This window comes from Eleginops maclovinus, chromosome 24 (assembly GCF_036324505.1).
Source record: "Eleginops maclovinus isolate JMC-PN-2008 ecotype Puerto Natales chromosome 24, JC_Emac_rtc_rv5, whole genome shotgun sequence".
Classification (NCBI taxonomy): Eukaryota; Metazoa; Chordata; class Actinopteri; order Perciformes; family Eleginopidae; genus Eleginops; species Eleginops maclovinus.
The window spans coordinates 6,945,671-6,966,976 of record NC_086372.1 but is presented as its reverse complement, the minus strand read 5'-3'; the positions used below and the strand labels follow the sequence as shown (position 1 = coordinate 6,966,976).

At 43.9% G+C, this 21,306-nt stretch overlaps 1 protein-coding gene across 2 annotated transcripts in view; it reads left to right on the top strand.

Annotated features, from left to right (window-relative positions):
- LOC134861052 (E3 ubiquitin-protein ligase Midline-1-like) overlaps positions 1–17,576 on the top strand; it is a 58,219-nt gene extending 40,643 nt beyond the window's left edge. For both annotated transcript variants that reach the window (XM_063878045.1, XM_063878044.1), the window contains exons 6-10: positions 12–139; positions 1,185–1,328; positions 15,267–15,428; positions 15,516–15,723; positions 15,801–17,576. In XM_063878045.1, coding sequence (XP_063734115.1) covers positions 12–139; positions 1,185–1,328; positions 15,267–15,428; positions 15,516–15,723; positions 15,801–16,149 — 991 coding nt within the window. In that variant the 3' untranslated portion in view covers positions 16,150–17,576. The remainder of the gene's footprint in view (positions 1–11; positions 140–1,184; positions 1,329–15,266; positions 15,429–15,515; positions 15,724–15,800) is intronic.
- Positions 17,577–21,306: the final 3,730 nt, after the last annotated feature.

Below are 21,306 nucleotides of genomic sequence, written 5' to 3'. Positions count from 1 at the left end.
CTATGTTCTAGGGTTTCAATGGCAAGCGCATCAACCCAAGTGTTGATCCCTGAGATCAACCTAACGGACACCTTCGACACGGTCGCCCTGGACTTCACCAGAGAGAAGAAGCTACTGGAAAATCTGGATTACCTTACAGGTAAACCTTTGTGTTTGAATCAAAGTCATTCCTTGATTGTTTTTAAAGTCATTTGAAGTCAAAAACGAATGGAGATTTTAAATCTCAAACGTGGTAAAGGCTTTTTTGTTTTCTGCTTTCTCGGTTAAATGAATCCAAAGCGACCAATACTTTTTGTCTGATCAACAGTCTGGCCCTTCCTTCCTTTTCCTCGTTGACCATTAAACCAAACATGCCTTTAATCAAACTTCCACTCCAGGTTTTTTAAAAAACAGACTTTGTTTTTCTTTGATTTGTTTGAAGTCGCTGCTGTCTTCAAGCACTGTGTTTGAAGTAGCAGGCCCCAGCCCATTAACTCAAAAATGTAATTTTCAACATTAATTTCCGATGTCCCATTTGTGAGGAACCATCAAAATGTCACAGCGTGAATTACGAGCGCGCCGGGGACAAATACAAGGCATCGTGTGTAGTGGATTTGAAGGTCTGTGAAAATGGCTGGCTCATATTTATTCTCCACGACACATGAGGGCTTCGCTGGAGGGCCTTCTCACTAAGTGAATCACTCCACTATGTGCAGCCACTCATGGCAGAGGGGTCGGGAGAGGGGGAGAGTGACAGACACAGAAAGAGATAGGAAGTGGCTTTAGAATCAATTTAAGCCGTGCCTTTGTATCTTAACTTCACTCCATTCTCTTTCTAGTAGAGCTTTTGTGAATACAAAAGTTTTCTTTAGTTCCCTAAAGAACATAAGCATAGCGGACGAATGAATGTAAGAAAACGTACGTAACAACAAGGGTTAATATTTACTCTCACTGCTGCCTTGATGTTTTTTAAGTACAGTTTTTTATTATTTCTCTTCTGCATCGCTTTAATTGCTCAACCTACCACTCTAGTGGAAAGAACATCTTCAGCCCGCTGTGTAATGAAGCCTTTGCACTCAAACGAAAACGTACAAGGTTAATTGGGGCTACTGTATGTGATCATTTTGCAATATTAGAATTGGCTCAATAGAAATTATAAGCATTAGAGCTTATTGGATTATTGTCCTCTTTCTCACTCTCTGCAGCTCCCAATGCTCCCTGCATACGGGAAGAGTTGTGCACGGCGTCGTATGACACCATCTCTGTCCACTGGACGTCCGATGATGAGTTCACGGTGGTTTCCTATGAGCTGCAGTACGCCATCTTTACTGGACAGTCTAACATTGCAAGTAAGTACCTATACTGCGACATGTTTCAATGCTTTAATGTTCAAAAAGCTCTTTATTTTCCTCGTACTGCCTGTGCTGCAGCACCTGTTTTCCCCTTTCACCCTCTCTCTGAAACCAGAGCTCAGTCTGCTCTGATTTCCCCTCTGTTGTGATTGCTCACTTCCTAGAGATGTCCCGCGAACCCCTAAAAAGCATAATAGCGCCCCTTTAAAAAAAAAAAAAAGATCTAGTGGACTGGCCATTGTCCAACACCTTGCATTATGATATTCATAAAAAATATGCTCTTCAGACTTTTCTTTACCATTTTAAGACTTACAATCATGACGCTCTACTTGTGGCCACGAGCTCCCCTAAGGCAGCTGGGAGTTGAAGTGCTTCACTAAAAGCCGAGGTAGCGGTGGAAGTGGAACCTCCTAAAGTGAAGCCTGCAGCCTTTATACCACTATCACCCTCTGATGTTGTCACACATCAATGGACTGTAGCTTGTGACAGATGAAAGGAGGAAGTAGTTTGACAATGGTGCAGCGGAGAATTCACATGGGTGTAAATAAGATCTTACGTCAATACATGCACAATGTTTGAATAGCACAGTTGGAAACTAACATCTTTCTTTTCATCTTCCTGGTCATTACTTTACCTAGTTTAAAGGAAAGACAGCTATTAAAATAATGTGATATTTCCCTTTCCTTCCTCTCTCGCGTTCACATCCCTGTCTCTTTCGGTTTACCGAGACGCTGTGATTTTTCGCACCTCGTGTTTTCACATCCCATAATGTCAGAAGTGTTGCTGTTGGCATCTGAGTCACACGCCAGAAAATCCCCCCAGAGATTCACTAAGTGAAAGGTTGATTTAAAAAAACAACACATGGAAACAACATGCTTAAGGATAATTGTTAAGCACAGTTATCTTGATTAGAGTTCCTGTGGGAAATGTCTCTTAATGTGATATGAGAGCGAGAGAGAGCGAGAGACCGAGAGAGAGAGAGCTTTTTGATTTTTCAAACCACTTTTATTCACAAATAAATTAAACAAACCACATCAGAACAAAAATCTAAGCAAAACAACTTCAATTTAGGAATTGACTGAAAACCAGCTCATCATTCTCCACTGAAACCAAAGCAATGTTAAAGCACCACATATTTGAAACTCCCCCACATTTTCTGTCAGACGAAAATAACTGAAATCAGTTTTGACCCTCGCTCTCACCATGCATTTAAAGATCAGCACAGCATCACAAGCCATCGAGTTCCCAACTTTATTTCTCCTGCTGAGGCAGATGGCCATTTTGGCCTGGCCCAACAAAAAATTCAGGAGCTGACATTTAACCTTTTGTCTCTGGGTGTACCTGTAACCAAGGATAAACACTTTGGGGGAAAAAACCTCACCAAACAAAACAAACATCTGGGTCAGTAACCGAAAGAGACAAAGGAGTCGATCACATTCTGAGAAACAGTGGAAGATGGTTTCCCTTTGGTCACAGAACGGACATGTATCAAAAACAGCTGGGTTGATCACTGAAACAAAGGCATTGACAGCAACCGTGCCGTGTAGAATCCTTCACTGTAGATCCCCCAGCCTCTTTGTCAGCGGGTGGCTTGTAAAGCGCTCTCAGTCAGGGCCAGGCGGGCTCTCCACCGGGTGTCCACTCGGCCCTGCAGTCTGCTCTGGTTTAGCACTTTTGTCATAAAAAAATACATCCTTTTGTTGGACATGGTGCTGAACTTAAAATCAGTGACATTATTAAACCTTAACAGAAAACTATCACGTGACGTCAGGAACACAAAGTATCTCCGGGAAAGAGTCATTTTCGTTTAGTTCACTAAGTCCGTTACAGAAAGCAACAGCCAGTTCTGGTTCGCTGAGCTGCTGTTTCCACCCACTCAGAAAGGAGGCCGGTCACTCGGACTGACCTGATGCCCAAACGTGCCGCCAGGCCCGCAGCATTGTCCAGGCGAGGGCCACACACCTCCAGCACATGTCCCAGTATGAGGATCTTCTCTTCACAGAGTCTCTGCTGTAGAGAAGGCCCTATTCCACCCAGAAAACGAGTCCCGTGGACCACCAGCTCTTTGAGGAGCCAGAATAAAGAGGCACAGTTCTCCGTTCTCTCTTTCCGGAAAAGCCCCCACACCTTGAAAAGTCCTTTGTAGAAGCATGAGGTTGTTAAAGTGTAATCCTTTAAGGTCCATTAGGAACAGCGACTCAGCCAGGCCAAGCCCTCCACAGCGCTCTAGTACAGCACGAGCCACGGGTCTCCATACCAGGTCAGCAGGTCCAGTCAGGAACCTCTGGACGAACGGGGCCTGAACGCAGCCCCTCTGCTTGCCAGGTGAACCAGTCCATGTCCCCCTTCTTCCTTTGGCAGGAAAAGGATGCTCTGCGGGACCCAATGCATGCGGTCCCAGAAGAAATCCACCATTAGAGCCTGCCCCCTGGACAGCAGGTTTACAGGCGGGTCTGAACATGCCAACCGGTGAGCCAGCATGGAGGACACAAGGTTATTCAAAATCAAAATACGCCCCTTAAAAGAAAGTTTTGGAAGGATCCACTTCTTTAATCGGCCTTCCACCTTTTCCAAGAGCCCGTCCCAGTTTTGTAAAGAAAAGTTTTTCGTCACCGAGATAAACACCCAGGTACTTCAAACCTCCCCTCTTCCAAACAAGGCCCCCAGGTAAAACTAGACCATTAAAGTGGCCTGCCCCTACTGCTAACGCCTCACTTTTCCCCCAGTTTACCCTAGCAGAAGAGAGCTTGCTAAACACACCCACAGTATCTATTACAGCATTGCTATCCTGTTGAGTTTTCACAATCACCATTACATCGTCTGCATACGCAGACAATTTAAGAACATGATCGCAGCCAGGAAAAGAAAAAACATGAGTTTGGACCTTAGGTTGTGTAGGAGAGGCTCTATGGCCAGGGAGTACAGCATCCCAGACAAAGAGCAGCCCTGTCTGACTCCTCTCTCAGCTTTAAAAGGAGCACATAAACTACCGTTAATCTTCAGTACACTCTCAATGTCCCTGTACAAGAGCTGGATCTTGGCTATCACACTAGAGCTGAACCCAAAAGCCTCCAGCATCTGCCACAAGTACTGGTGCTCAACTCGGTCAAAAGCCTTTTCTTGGTCCAGAGAAATCAGACCAAGCTCACAGCCCAATGAACCGGACAGGTCCAAAACATCTCGAATCAGAGTAACGTTGTCAGTTATCAACCTGCTGGGTACACAGTATGTCTGGTCTACATGAACGACATGCTCCATCACTTTCCTCAGCCTCGTCTGCAACACTTTGGAGAGCAGTTTGTAGTCGGTACAGAGAAGGGATACAGGACGTCAGTTCCCAAGCTCCTGCAGGTCTCCTTTCTTGGGGAGGAGAGTGAGCACCGCCCTCCTGCAGCTCAGAGGCAACCTCCCCTTACTGAGACTGTCCCTGAGGACACCCAGCAGGTCATCACCCATAACAGGCCAGAAAACCTTATAGAAGTCTGCAGGCAGGCCGTCTATGCCAGGAGCCTTCCCACTCTGCATGCTCTCCAGGGCCTCCTGCAGCTCCTGGGCAGAGAGCTCAGCTTCCAGGTCTAAGCTGTCCCCCTCAGGGACCTTAGGAAGGCCTTCAAAGAAGGACAGCGCCACCTCTGGTTCTGCCTGGTAATCTGACCGGTAGAGCTCTTTATAAAACCTGACAGCACACTGCTGAATGTCGGCCGACTCCTGAAGCAGCTGCCCAGTCTGACCGCAGGGAGTGCATCAGCCTTCTCTGACCATTCCTGCGCTCGAGACCGAAGAAAAAGTGAGAAGGAGCATCCTTCTGAAACCGGGATCTGACCAGAGCACCCTGAGCAGAAAACCCCAGCAGGTTGGACAGAGCTGAATTTCTACCTTTGAAAACCTCAACATGTTCTCGCTCTCCTGTGGAGTCTGCCAATCCCTGCGGCTCCACCACCTCCCTCTCCAGAGCCCTCAGATCTAGCAAAAGCTGTTTGATTTAGACTTTCCCCACATCCCACCACTGCTGAAGACTACTGTACTCACTTTTACAATTACGGTAGTTTTGCCAAAAAAATGTGAAGACTGATTTAAAATGATTATCAGCCAACAAAGACACATTGAAGTGCCAATACGCACTATTGCACTTCACATAATTAATAAAAACTGAAACCTGAACAAGGGAATAGTCAGAGAACCCAACAGGACTGATGGAGCAGCTCCTGCTTGTATTAATGTGGTGATTAAAACAGTACACTCGGCCCAGTCTGGCTAGAGACAACAGATTGTCCCTACAGTGCACCCAGGTGTACTGCCGCTGGCCCGGGTAAAGATGCCTCCAAATTTCACACAGCTCGAAAGATTCTGTGATCCTCATTAAGGCACTCCTAGAGGCAGCATGCGGTTCCCAGTAGTTCCTGTCCAGCACAGGGTTTTCTTTGCAGTTAAAGTCACCCCCCAGGAACAGATACTCCTCACTACTGCAGGTGCTAAGGGCATGCTTCAACTGTTAAAAAAATAAAAGCCTTTCAGAGCCCACACTGGGAGCAAAAATATTAATAAATCATATTTTAACCTTCTCGAAAACAGCATTTAATGTCAACAAGTGACCTGGAATGATGTCCTCAACGGTGCAGGAAAAGGGTGTGAAACCTCTGGCAAAGAGAATAGCAACCCCTCCACTATTGCTGCACTTATGGCTGAAGAAGCCCTCCCCACTCCATGCCCTCCTCCAGTCACTCTCATTGTCAGCAGTGCTGTGAGTCTCCTGGACAAAAGTCACATTCAGATTCTTACTCTCCATTAAAGAAAACAAAGATGCTCTCTTGGCATCCCCTCGAGCACCGTTAATATTCAGAGAGCTCAGCTTTATGTCACCCATAACGAAAGTATAGCTGCATCCTAACCAAGTCAAAACGATAACTGAAGAAAAGGAAAGGAGAGAAAAGACAAACAAGGTGTAATTAATCATTACTTCCAGCAGTTTCTTCTCGGATCTTCTGCAGTATTTTCCTCAGCCTGTAGATCTCCTGTTTGCTGAAAGTAAGCTGCCAAAGGCCTCTTGTGCGGCATGAGAGCCCTAGCAGAGTCGTGAAACAACAGCTGATCAACAAAAAAATCCTGCACCCTTACGCCTTCTTCCCTTTAGTATCCTTCAGGAAGCCTCTGATCCTCTGGAAGGAATACTCCTCACCCCTGTCTACCTGCATACGTTCGCTGAAAGCCTCACTGTCACTGTCACTGTCCTCCGAGTCCTCTGAGAGTCCCTCTGGCTGAGAGGAACACGGCGACTCTGTCTTTAAAACCTTTTTTGTTTGGGCCGCGTTGTTGTTGCATACCTCTGCACTTTTTGTTTTGATGGGTAATTTTAGCAAATCCCCATCCATGATGACTTCCTCCAAAACAGATTCAGCCACCCTGGCTGCTGTGTGCCCACTGTCCCCTAGTAAGTTACTGAGTGAAGCGACAGCCGGCCCCGCCCCGTCCGCAGCGTTCCCAGCCCCACCACAGCGACGGGAGCAGCAACAGGCGGCACCGCTACCACCCCAACGACAGGCGGCACCGCTACCGACCCAACGGCAGGCGGCCCCCCCGCCGGAGAAGCGGCAGCCGGACCCGCCGCCGGAGCAGCGGCATGCGGACCGGGACCCGCCGCCGGACCGTCACCCGCTCCCCCAGGGCACGCGCGGATCAGGTGTCCCTGAGCTCCACATCCAAAACATCTCAGCATATCAGACGTGACATGAACAGTGTAGGCAACATCGTCAATACAAAAACTAAGAACCAAGTTGAGTTCCCCCTCATCCTTCTTTAGGATCATAAGCACCTGTCTCCTGAAATAAACCACATGCTTAAGGTGCGGAGACTTGCAGCCGAGGGGGATCATTTTTATTGGAGACACAAGCTGCCGTGCCGAGCCAACTCTCTCTCCAACAACTCGTTCCGCAGAAACGGGGGTACATCTGATATTAACACTTTTTTCGCAGGAGTGGCAAGGGGCACCAGCTGATTAGCTTTCACAGTGCTGTCTAAGAAAATGACAACAGCACTGTTCATCCGCGAGGCAGATTTCACCCTGCCATATCCCACCACAGCACCCACAGCCAAACTACACTCCTCTACCGAAACACCGCCAAGTGGAGAGAGCTTGATGGCGTGCTGGTGCTGGCGAGTCAGCTTCTCCGACCAGGAGCTGCTGCCACGAGACGCCATGCGGAGCCGAGTGTGTGGCAAACAAATCACCAGTGCCACCAAACAAATCCACCAAAATTCGGTGACGTGATGCACAAAGTTATACACAATCACCCAGTGAAAGAAACAGATGTTTAAAAGGGTTTGAAAATTTACGAAACCGATAATCACCACTCTCCGCTATACTCGCAGCGTGCGAGAGAGAGAGAGAGAGAGAGAGAGAGAGAGAGAGAGCGAGAGAGAGAGAGAGAGAGAGAGAGAGAGAGAGAGAAAGAATCACCATGTGTATGATGTATTTTCATGTAGGTCTTTAAGTGTATACCAGTAGGAATACTAGCAGTAGTTATGTGGCGGGCCGTGCATTTCACACCTAGGCCTTCAGTGATGTCCTACACAGTCCTACCTGAATTATTCCACCTCTTAATACCATCATTATGACGCCATGGCTCTAGAAACTATACATTTAGACAGAAACGCAGTATAACCGGGCGTTGCATCACCTTAACATAGTCAAGTACAACAGAGTTATATTAATATTTCCGAAGCATTTATAATCAATACATCAGCATTTACAGTTAACTTAATGAATCAGATTATCTGACAAACCGCTCCTTGACACCTGTGTCCGTCACATAACGCAGAACAAGTGCCAGCTGTGCTACATTACCCACATCTGACGTCTCGTCCACCATAACAGCGACAAAGGGTGCTTTTTTAATCTTCATTTTGATCTCTTCTTCCATCACTTCAGCAATAGCATAAATCAGGTCGTTTTGTATTTTGCCTGACGTCCCAGTAAACATGTTGTTTGTGTACAGGTGGTAATGCAAATCTGTGTTGTTCTCAGCAAGAAAAGAAAGAAGCTCCACGTAGTTTCCTCTGTTTCTGGACTCAGCGCTTTCATCGTGTCCCCTAAATGAAAGTTCCTGTTTACCCCAAAACAGGACACAATCAATCAGTCTTTCAATATTTCCCTGTTTTTGTTCACCCTTTCGTTGTGGAGCTCCGTTTCCCTGCGCACTTGTTCGTTGAGCTGTAGATCCACTCGGGTGTCCCCAAAGGTTTTCAAAAGCACCAGTGCTTCCAAGTGCCCAGCTGTGCTTTGGTGTCTCGTTGCTGCCTTGGTTAGACAACTCAAGTTTGCAAATTTAGTGTGGCTCCAGGGCCGGGGTGGGCCATTTTCTCAGTCCGGGAATTTAATTCAAATTCAGGCCACTCTGATATGGAGGAGGAATTTGAGTCCATGAAAAGATAAAACAAACAAAAAACAATTCTCTCTCAATGCTTTTTATTTGTTTTAAACAAAGGTATATAATACTTTGCGTCACTTTAACAATATATAATTCAAATTCAAATAAAATAAAGATAATGATAAAGAAGAAAAGTTATTTCACAAATCAAAGTTATTTCAAAAATCAAACTGCACATACTGTATTTAAGATTAAAACAGCAAAAGTTTCCTCAGCAAAGTGCTTGTCTTTGCGAATTCGTTAATGACAGTGTCATTGTCAATGGACATCAAAATGTCCTTTTCAACACACATGAGCATAAATGCATCAAGGAGTTCCTGCGACATTGAGCTTCGTAGCCTGGTTTTCACACATTTTAAGGCAGAGAAGCTCCGCTCGCATGCAACCTGGGTGGTTGAAAGAGTCAAGAGAAACTTATAAGCCAACCCGATTACATGGTAAGCATCTGTGAGGAGGTTATATTGTGTGAGGATCAAGTAAACGCAGATAGCACAGTTTTTGCAAGAAGAGCATGTCCTGCTCTCCAGCTCAAATTCTGGCTCCATGTATGAAATTCCACTACCCTCCTCATCAGTCTGTGTGACCTCTCTTCCTGTCCTGACCACATAATCCTCCAGAGGAGACTTTTTCAGTCTCTCCCACTGGGATGCCAGGCTATACAGCTCGTCATGCAACCTGCTGACAGTCGCTCTGTCATCAAACCTCAATACACACTTGCTTAACTCTTGCAGTGCTGTACTGGGGATTCCGTTTTCCCTCAACTCAGCAAAGTTGTTTGGGTCAAGGCAAGCAAAATCTGAGGCAAGTGTTGCATTGGCTGCAAACCTCCTGTTGATACTGTCAGCAACTGTGTCCAGAATAACATTATGGACCTTGACCTCAAATGCAGTATAAGGTGAGACTGGTGGGTCATCTTCCTGGAGCTCTCCTGGCATTCTTTTCTTTTTTCTGAGTCGTTTTTCTGGGAGAGAACTCTCCACAACAAGTTCACTATCTGCCTCTTCCAGTTTCTTGTTGGCCCAACTCACAAACACATCAGCTGCTCCTTTAACTCCCTCAAAGTCCCTGGCAAATGTTTTGAGGCTTTCCTCTGTCCCCTCAACCAAACGCTGAGCTGACAAAATATTCATCCCATGTGTCTGTAAATACTTGGATAGAGGGGAGGTGTGCCTGAAGATGCGGAGGAAAATCTGGGCTGTGAGTATAACCTCATATCTCAAAAGGGTTTCCACATGCCCCTTTGCTTTGGCCCTGACCACTGACTTCATAGTGTCATCCGCTTCAATTGCCACCAGGGTCAACAAGAGGTCAACATAGAGAGCATCCCTTGGATCGCCAAAGCTCCCAAACACCTTTGTAAGGGCCTGATCCTTAGCCCACCACCTTGTAGCTCCTATTGGAGCCAATTTCCGGTGACGTCTGTCCTCACTCATCTCCTCCCACTTTTGCATGCGTTTCCACGACTCCTTCAGAAACACTGCCACATCATTCAGAATGGAAAAAGGTGATGTGCTTTCAACCACACTGCCTGTTGTGTCTGTCAGAACAAGATTTAACACATGGGCATAACACCACATGTGAATCTGTGTAGGAGCCAGTTCAGAGAGCAATGCTGAGAACCCCTGATATTGGCCCTGCATATTGGCAGCACCATCAGTGGAGTTGCCCACACATGTGCCAATATCAATGCTGAGATCATCCAAAGTCTGTTTCAACAGGTCAGTGAAATGCTGACCTGTGGACTTCTCACAATCCACCACAGCAACCAGTCGCTCATGAATCACATCTGTCACATACCTTAGTATGACAGAACATTGGTCTGTGGATGACACATCCTGAGTAGTGTCTATCTGTACCGAAAACATGCCTGCCTCTCTGACCTCATCAGCGATTCTGCGTTTTATCAGCATTTTGAGTACATCCACCACTTTGTTGACTATGTCCTTGGAAAAAAGTGTCACAAGAGACCCTCTTCCTTTTCCCCCACTGTCATGGTGAATTTTGCTTTACTCAATGCAACTGCTAATGTGTTGCTGAAGACAGGGATCATATCGGCCCAAAAGCAGTGGCAACTCTAAAAAGTTGCCATGATTGACTGCAGTGTTTTCTAGGGTGTAAGCAGCCTCTGCCTTATCCCCTCGATAACTAAGACCACATTTTCCAATGACTTTAACCACATCAACAATGCGTTCCATTACCTGGCGCTTCTGTTTAACTTTCTCATGATGTAAAGACATCTGTTTGCCTGCCAAAAGGCTGTTTACATTTGCATCTTTAGCCATCAGAAAGTAAGCATCTGCACAATTCCTATGTATCTTACTTTGTTCATGCTCTTCAATGCGCTGATGGATATGTTTCCATCCCTTCATACCACCCTTAATGAAGGGATTGTTTGTTTTAGCAGGTGGCGCAAATGCCAAACAAACAGAACAGTACAGTGATTCTGTTTTGTCACTGAAAGTCAACCATTTGCGGTTGGTGCCTTGTTTGTTGTAGAACACTTTGGCTACAGGGGGTGTTGTGGGCTGCTGAGGATGGAAACTAAAAAACATTTGTAGGTCTTGTCTCTGAGGACGAGAAAAATAATCAAATGCCTCCTCATCTATGCTATTGGCTGCCTGTGAGATCTCCTGCTGCACTCCTGCTGTTTCTAAGGTTCCTCGAGCCTCCCTCTCAGCATCTGACTAGATAGATAGAATCGGAGGATGAAACCCTCTTTATTTGTCACATGCATGCACACAGCAGAGCACACACAGTGAAATTAGTCCTCTGCATTTAACCCATCCTAGTACTAGGAGCAGTGGGCAGCTATCGTGCAGCGCCCGGGGAGCAATGGGGAGGGGGGATTGGAGGTGTCCGGTGCCTTGCTCAAGGGCACCACAGCAGGGCCTAGGAGGTGAACTGGGACCTCTACAAGTAGCAGTCCACTTTCCATATTTCAAGTCTGTTCGGGGACTTGAACCGGCGACCCTACGATTCCCAGTCCAAGCCCCTACTGACTGAGCCACTGCTATATTATAGCAATTAGTCACATAGACAATTATTGATTAATTATTGATTGAAGTGATTACTTATTTCATTTGGGCTTATTTTGATGCATTTCAAGTAATTAGTTCGTTTTAAATCCTGCTACCTGTTTCCTCTGTGGTCCTGGCCTCTCCATGCCTACTGCATTCTCCTTCAGACTGCACCTGATCCTCTGAGGCTACAGAAAATGTTCATTAAGAGTTGTCTATGTTGCTAGAAAACATGACACACTTTATTTATCCTTTTATTCACTGATTAATTCATTTATTTATTTACTGTAATTGTGGTTGTGTTAAATGATTTGCATGATTTAGTCTACCACCCTACCATGGTTTTCTTCTCTATGCCAATATTTTACATCACAAATGTCTATCTTGACTAACTACAGTATCTTCCTCTACCTGGCCCTTCAGTAGTCGTGCCCTCCTTGGGATCATCAGTAGCACTGGAAGTGGTCTGCTGAGCTGTTGCTAGAAAACAATCGATAACAATAAAAAAATATATTTAATAGTGAGTTGATAACCACAGTGTGCGCGCCTCTGTGGAAATGCACGATATGACGGCGAGACGAAATAGGTTACAGTTGCAGAGGAGATAAGCGTGACAGCACATTTGAAACTGTTTGTCAAAAAATGGAAAAATGGAATGTAAAGCAAGTGTTCGGTTCGTTTACACACAGCAAGCACGGGACGTGAACATCTCTGCATCTGCATTCGTGCTCAGTCCGAAATGGATAGAAATCGACAAGAAAACAGATTCTTCCTTTCACATCAAAGCGTCGTGCCCGCGCGGTGTCCGGATAAGTGCTCATTGCAACTTGAAAATAGAACAGTCTATTCCCTGCACGGGTCTGAGCGGGCTCAGCTCACATTATAATAAATGGGAGGGGAAGGCTTGAACATGAAACATGATGCTGATTCCCGCAGATAGAACGCGCGTGCAGACTCTCCAGTAATTAAAAAAGGCAACTAAACACCCCAACGTGCTCGCGCTGCCCCTGTTCCTGCACACGCGAACCATGTACAATATTTGCATACAGCACTTCTAAATAATTATATTTATTTTAATTGCATGTTTGAGATGCATTTAATAACAAATATCAAACAACAAATGTGATCGTCCCTATTTAATATTGCGTTAGTAACCACATGTGCGCGCCTGTGGGAATGCAGGCTACAGTTGATGAGGAGATACAGTGTGATAAAGCGTTAAGCAATTGTTCATCAGAACTGGAATGTAAAGAAAGTGTTCGGTTCTTCTTTGAATATAGGAATACACTTCTAAATCATATAAATTGTGAGATTTTACATATTTAACAACAAAAGCAGTCAGATGACAGTTGAGTTGACATTGCAAACGTTCGCCACGTTATAGCCTATTTGATCAAATTCACAACCAGGCCTATTATCCATATCTCTCAGTAACCTACCAGCTTGTCTTGAGAACATATCTGTCAATTTGGCACATTTGGCTGCCACCTCCTGTCTTTTTTTAAGCTTAGCCCTCTCCGTTCCACCTGGCCTCTTTCTACCCTCCATCACTGACGCGCTCTGTTTCGCGCCGTTGTTATTTAAAAGACGAGCCGTGGGCCAAACCATCTGAAACATTTGGGAGGAGAGAATTCCCTTACATGGTAGAACCTATTTAATCTGCTGTGATGCAGCAGGCGGCTGCGCTGCTATGGTGAATTTATGCAGACTACAGTTGAATTGATATTAATGCAAGAATAAGATAAGTGACAAAAATTAGTTACAACTATTTTCCCCATGGGCCAATCAGGCCAGGTCGATGGTTTGGGCCGGGAAAGGTCCCGGATAATACCATTGCCACCCCGGCATTGTGTGGCTCCAAACACCAAATCGATCAGTTGCAAATACCAGGCATTCCCGGCAGTACAATTTGCAGTGCCTCTCGGAGGATGTGAGCCAGGGGTACCGCTCGTAGTTTCCCTGCTGTGCTAGGCTCGCTAGCGTTGGAGTTGGTCGTTCCCTTTTCAAGATGTGTAGCTTTACTTGAAAAGTTCGTTTTGAAAATGGCGTTGTAATTATATCTTCTACCAAATTGATCTCTTCTCCTCCTTCAGCCATTGTGGGTTGAAAAAAATAGCTTGTAGAAATCTACACAAATTAGCTCGCTCAAGTTCTAGTTCTGTTTGCTAGCTTTGCCCATAGACTGTATGGCTCTGCCTACTGCCTAGCTCTGCCTCTCAATAGTGTGTATCCAATCAGAAGATGTGCACGTGCTAACGTTAGCGTACGCCTGCTAGCTGGCCCGTTGTCGCCACCTCGAAATCTGATTGGTTAACGCCACAGTTTTGTTTGCGTTCACTTTAAGCTTACAGCCGCCCGCACTGTTGATTCTGAAGGCCTAAGGGCAGATTTCTTTGACCCTAGCAACACATTATGGCTGAAATATGATTGGATAAAAGCTCTAACATAAAGGCCAGCCCTCCAAATCTCGTTCTGAGGCTGGAAGCAGCGCAGCCAAGACGAACGCTATAAAATGAAGAGAATAGACTATGGGGAATAATTTAATACGTATTTGTGGAAAAAATATATCAAAATTTAATTTATATTCTGATGATGTTTAGGCCAGCAGAGAAGGCCTTGCTGGCCCTGACGGCCCACCACTGAGTTACATGAATGGTTATTTAACTACTTTACTCATACAAAGTCCTTAGTAAGGACACAAATGAAAGCATGTAGTCAAATTAAGTGTCTAATTCTTAAAATTAACAAAATAAATCCCAACTTTTTATACTATTTAGGTATTTTTTGTAGCTACCATTCAATGCATTGGCATTAATTGGCTCTTTTCTGGACTTATTATTGTTTTATAGTCAAAGAAGCCGCCTTTTCCACAAATTATTCAACTAGGAACCTGAAAGGAAAAATGCATCTTTAAATCATAATATAAAATGTGTTATTTTCAGGCTGATAGTCTACTCCCCAAAAACATATTTGCCAAAAAAGAAGAAAGAGAAGCAGACAAAAAGCATCCATGTTCTTGAGTAACATTGTAAGAAAGGAATACTGAGGGTGCTGGTTATGAAAGATTATTAACTTCTAGGTTGCCAACAAACAGATTGCCTTCCTCGGGGGAATGAAGCCATGACATGAACATGCATACATACATGCAATCCTTTGGAGGTTGTGCTGCAGTATGAAGGGAAGTTCAATGAAACACATGCTAAATGACCCACATAAACCTGAGAGAGCACAGTTCAGCCATGAAGCCAACGAGGTGTGAATGGTTTCCTCTTGTGTCTTTTCACACCCTCTCACCTGTGCCCACTGCCACGGGCTCACACACCACGGATCATTGAGCACACTATGCTCTCACGCCACTCTACTGTACATCCAGGGAACTTTGAAGTAAATAAATTCTGTTTGGGTAAATGATTTTTTTAATGAAATAACTGACTGTACAGAGACCCTGTCGTGTGTTTCTCGTTATCTCACCCTCCTCTCCCCTGTCTCCCCAGGTCTCTGCAACTCATTGGAGAGCTGGATGATAGTTCCCAACATCAAGCAGAACCACTACACGGTGCACGGTCTGCAGAGTGGCACCAAGTATATCTTTGTCGTCAAGGCCATTAACCAAGCGGGGAGCAGGAGCAGTGAACCGGGGACTCTGAAGACCAACAGTAAGCACAAGACCCCTCCGTATAATATAAATGAGCTGTTCTGTAAAGCATGTTTCCAATGTTTCCAATGACTTTCTCCTCCACAAGGCCAGCCATTCAAGCTGGACCCCAAATCGGCCCACAAGAAGCTGAAGGTGTCCCACGACAACCTGACGGTGGAGCGGGACGAAACCACGTCCAAGAAGGGCCACAGCCAGGAGCGGTTCAGTAGCCAGAACAGCTACGGCGTGGTGGGGAACGTCTACATTGACAGCGGCCGCCACTACTGGGAGGCTTTGATCGGAGGGAGCACATGGTGAGTCTAACTGATCCAAATATTTTTAATTTGAGTTGTTTGAGTAAAGCTTCACAGACTATCCCACTCTCTCTCAGGTACGCTGTGGGTATCGCCTACAAATCAGCTCCCAAGCACGAGTGGATCGGCAAGAACTCTGCCTCCTGGGTGCTCTGCCGCTGCAACAACTCCTGGGTGGTTCGCCACAACAGCAAGGAGCTGGCCATCGAGCCCTCACCCCACCTGCGGCGCGTCGGGGTCCTGTTGGACTACGACGCCGGCTCCGTGACCTTCTACGACGCCGTGGGCTCCCAGCACCTGCACACATTCCACGTCTCCTTCGTGCAGCCCGTGTGCCCCGTGTTCAATGTGTGGAATAAATGTCTGACGATTCTCTCCGGCCTACCCATCCCGGACCACCTCGAGGGGCTGGAGCTCGACAACTGAAAACTACGGACTGACGAGAATAAATACGAATGAACTGGATGCTATTTTGTTAAAGCTGCATTGGGTAGGACTTTGGATAGAGAACAGAAGAGCGTTCCAATGTTTTAAAAGTCAGATCTGTTCTATTACACCACATTTTTGCAGCTAGAGTTAATAAATAAAACATTTTAAATCACTCTATCCAAGTAATTCAAATACGTGTACACCTAGTTCAGCTTTAATATGTGAAACAGAGAGAAGAGATGACTGGAGTGATGTCTTATCAAGCTTCTCATGTGATTTTCTGTCATATACTATGATTTCTTATAGCAAATATAGCGCTGGTTTATATCTTCTTTGACTCCTAGTTAAATCCTGTCAAGATGGATTGATAGGGAGCTGGAGTCAATCCAGGAGGACCAGTAAAACGACGAAGCTGAGCCAGAAATACTTACTCTAAGGCACTTTGGGCCACGATGGGTGCATTTGTACCATGGCAACTAGGATACAAGCCACAAACTAGTCCTAATTTCCTAACCACTTTATTAGACATAGCACTTTTAAAAACTCCAGAAAGAAAACACATTAACACTGCATACACACAATTAAACAGTTCACACACACACACACACACACTACCCTAACTTTAATCAATCATGGCTGCAGAAAGAGAAAGCCACAGATGTATATTTTGTAAATGTGTCGCAGATCTCCCCTTATCTTTTCCTTGTTTATTATAAAGGAACCAAAGTAGCCATTAATGTCAAGATGTCTATACATAAGTTTTACATAAGTTGAAAAACATATTTTTGAAAAATGACAGAGAAGAAAGAGAAGTATGCTAATATTAAATGGAGGATTCCCTTAAATGTAGATCTTGTTTTTGTACATTGTTCAAACTTAATTCATTTTGGTGCAGACAACATGCATTATATTTGGACAGTGTTGTGTTCTGTTAGATTTATTGTTTTCATTTTCTTTTGTTGGCTGCCGGACAATCCCTGTGATTAGGCTTTGCAAGTTATTGTTTGGAGCCGAGGAATTGCTGAGGTCTTTCTCACTTGTCTATCAAACAAGCATATTCCTGTTTAAAAAGACAAGAGTGTGCTAACCTTTTACAAATAATGGTTTCCCATTGTTAGAAATATTCCATTTTACATGTCATGTTTACACCGAGGTCTTATTAAATCTACATGCAAATTATTCTTCAAAAAAGTTGGATTACACCTCACTTTATTGAGACAGGCGGCTGTTCTCAGACCTGTCGCACATCGATGATGTCATTAGGGTCACTCTTCACTCATTGGCTGGCCATTTCAAAAAAGGCACCAATTATATTCAGCTATTGTTAAAGTTCAACACCCCTACAAAAAAAAGGGATATTGTTAATATGGTGTTATGTGTATATATATATATATATATATATATATATATAATTATGTTGAACAGAGGCAACAAAAGGCGCTCCTCAGTGGAAAAACAAAGGTTGTATTTCTAAATGTTGCTTTGTTTCAATACCTGGTACACATACAAGTATGAAGAAGATCTGTGTTTCCTCTGGAAATGAACTCAAACTGTATGTTTTCATTGTATCCGATACGAATATATAGTGCTTAATTTAAATGTTTCCGTTTTGACTGTATGACCATGGTGTTTTAATGTTCCGTCTCTTTGGACATTTTGATGGAAAACAGGATATGAGTGCTTGCATCACTGTCGTCTGAGATAAGTTTATGAGAAGGTCAAGAATAAACGTTCCTTTTCACAGTAAAATGTGTGATTCTTTACGGTGTGAGAATGTCAAGATTCAGTCTCATGAAGCAGGGCGGGGTGAAATACATACGAACAAAGCTACATTTTTGGAGGAAATTCAAGCAATCCTCACATCAATATATTCAGAATTGAGTCATGATAATGTCAGTAATCCTACATATAAAGCTGCTATAATGAATATCCTTACATAACCAATGGATCATATGACTCCTATGGTACAGGGATCGCTAAATAATTATTTCCCAACTCTGGGCTCAACCCCAAAAGGTTAGAAACTAGGCTCCATTCACAAAACCACTTAGATGTTTAACAATGGACTAGATTTCATAGATTCATCTAGCAAAGTGGTGTCTAATCATCACATTAGGGGAAATAATGTAATTATCCTTTGTATTACCATATTTCAACCACGATATAAGAGAGGCGTTAAATCACTCAAGAGCATCTGAACTCTCATTCCACGTGATGAATCATGCATGCAGTTGCTAATGTCACGCCTCGGTGTGTTCAGTTCACTTGAGAAGATGGGGTTCAGTTTGTCACGTAAACTACTTTACTGAGGGAAAAATTAAAAGAACAAAATGGCAGGTCCCCTTCCCCTAATGATGGAGGCGTTTGTAATTCAACGTGTAGTACGTTTCAAAGCTTTGATATCAGTCATTAGTGGAGAAGAAAAAAAAACACTCAATGAGGAGCATTACTGCCAAATAACAGATCCCCGTCCCTCAAAACCTGAAATCTTGGCACTTTTAATGGCTTACCCCCGCCCCTTGCGGTATTGTATACACACTTTAAAATCAGGAACCACAATATTAGGCCATCTGTGCTTCTCTAACTATAGCAACACCAGCCCGAATTGTGTCATCGTTGATGTGTGGTCCATAGAGAGCAATTATCTTCAGCCTCTGAGACTACTTTCCATATACAATATGCCTATGTTCTTAAGTGACGTGTTGTTCCCTCGACATGGGATAATGAATTCCTTTTTCAAAAAGAGGTACGCCTTTAGATTTTAAAACACCATCCTTTTAAATACAAATAAAACTGCTCTGGCTCTAAATTCCAAGCTTTTCCACCAACTTAATCCAATTTGAACTACAGCTAAATGTGCTTACTGACCCTTTCCTGTTCACATGCAACACTTTGTATGACATTTTAAAAAGATCGATACAGTAACTTAATGCCCCTTGGGATTTTGCTGTTCGGCCAAAATGTAATGCAAGGGTTGAGAACTATTATATAAAGCCTAACCTTTGCAAAGGGACAGATTTGCTGAGCTTGTGTGTTGTTTTCGCTACACAACCTAGGTTCAAATACAATGACATAGCACGGCTATATTCACACTTGAGAACTGTGACGGTCGAGCAGCTTAGAGAGCTTGTATTTTTTTTGCCCCAAGGGCACCTTCTCAAGCAAGAAGCAGAAACTGTGAGTCATTCAGTTTTTTTCCCCATGGATCTTGGAATTTGAACCACTGACCTTCCACTCTCCTTTAGGCAAACACTTTTGTAGACTGCCATTTTTGATGCTACCACTGCAACTGCACTTGTAAGGGCAGTCTGGAAGCTCTGCCGTCCCCAGAGGATTTGAACAGCCAAGCCACAGCATAAAGAAAACTTCAAAAGAAACAGTATTTCTACTCCCAGGAGGACCTCTGCATGCATTGTATGGGCCCTCATTGTCCTGATTTCCAGTATATGTGGTAAGCAAACTCAGGTATTTGAAGCTACTGTGGACAATGAGGATTCTCCAGCAAAAAGGCAATGGCTGCATAAGCAGTGAAGCTATAATAGAAACTCCCTCAGGATTAGATCTGCTAAGCGGGACAGATTTTTGTTAGAAAAGCACAGTAAAGACAAAGTTAAAACAAAGCATTTTTGGATTCTCAATTCTCTGTTCTAAAAATGCTGCACATACTTTCAAAACCTAACCGTTTTGAGCACACATAATGATAATCAGTCATTATCAGGAATGGAAAGAGTGCTAAAATATTAATTAAATTGTAAAAAACTAAATTTCTGATTATATTATACAAATGTCAATATGAGGAATAGCATCAGACCACAAACCAACAACCAATTATCTTTCTGCAACCTGTGCATACAACTGATAAGCGAAAAACCTGACAGAAACAAATGAAAGAGCTATGGAAACCAAGGTGAGTGCAACACGCATTCATTACATATGACACTTATAGAATCAAAAGCAGAATAAAACATCAGCAGGCAACACATAGCTCATGCATACTAGCAAACACATATGCAAACCATGTATGTTGAGTTGTTGGAGGAGCATGGGATATAAGATTTTAATTGCCAACATATACGTTGCATATGCTGTGCATATTACAAATAAAACCTTGAAACCTTGAAAAAGAGAAACTCATTAAGCCACACACAAATGCTAATAGTTGCTAGTGCTCTTATCTGTACTGTAAGATGACAACAGCAACCCAAGAACTAATTCCTACTCATAGCCAGCATAACTGACTCTGATTCAGAAAAATACAATAGGATTCCACGAGAATCAACCATAATAAATGACAAAACCAGACAGTCAATGAACAAATGAGAGCCATGAACACCACAGGGCAGGTGCAACAAGCAGTATTATTCAACATGATTTAAATATGACAGTGCAGCAGAATGAAACAGCAACAAAGCAGACAACAGGAAATGTAGCCACAGCATCAAGCAACTTTAGAAACCGCACATTTTCACACTCAAATGAGTCCACCCAAACACTCTTTTGTAAGGCAACACGGCGGGTGCTAACACTGTTCAATGACTACAATAGGTGACTTTGTTACTGTACTCATTGGTCTCAAGGTTGCCCAATTGAACCGGTCTGATTGGCCTCCGTGTCCCACACCTGCCTCAGAGTCTGCAGTCCCCACTGTAACAAAAAGTTTAAAAAGTCTTCATATCAAGTCAGATGCACCTGTCCCCTCTCTGCACCAGGAGCTGACACACCTGCAGTTGCTACCCGTGCTCAAAGGCTCCTTCCTTTTTTCAATTATTTCAAAGCTTAAGAAGCACGTTTGCTCGTTCTCTAGACCAGATTTTAATATGCATTAATTCAGCAGAAAATATATTTTAAAAAGGTGACGTAACCTACTGTACACAAAAAATGCTTTGATGTAGCAACCAACTTTGTTACTTCCACTAATCACCAGATTCAAGTCATCCATATGGTCAATACATAGTGGAGAATGTATAAATGTTGTGGATGATTTAGATTTTATTTTAAGTTTTTACCAAATCTGCAAGCATATCTGGTGGGCTATGCAAAATATTTTCCCTCCATGCTGCACTGAGGCAGAAATACAATCAATCCCCTCAATGTCCAGCAGATGTCACTGTTCAGATTCAGAAAATAAGCATACAAGCAGCCTACATAAATGCC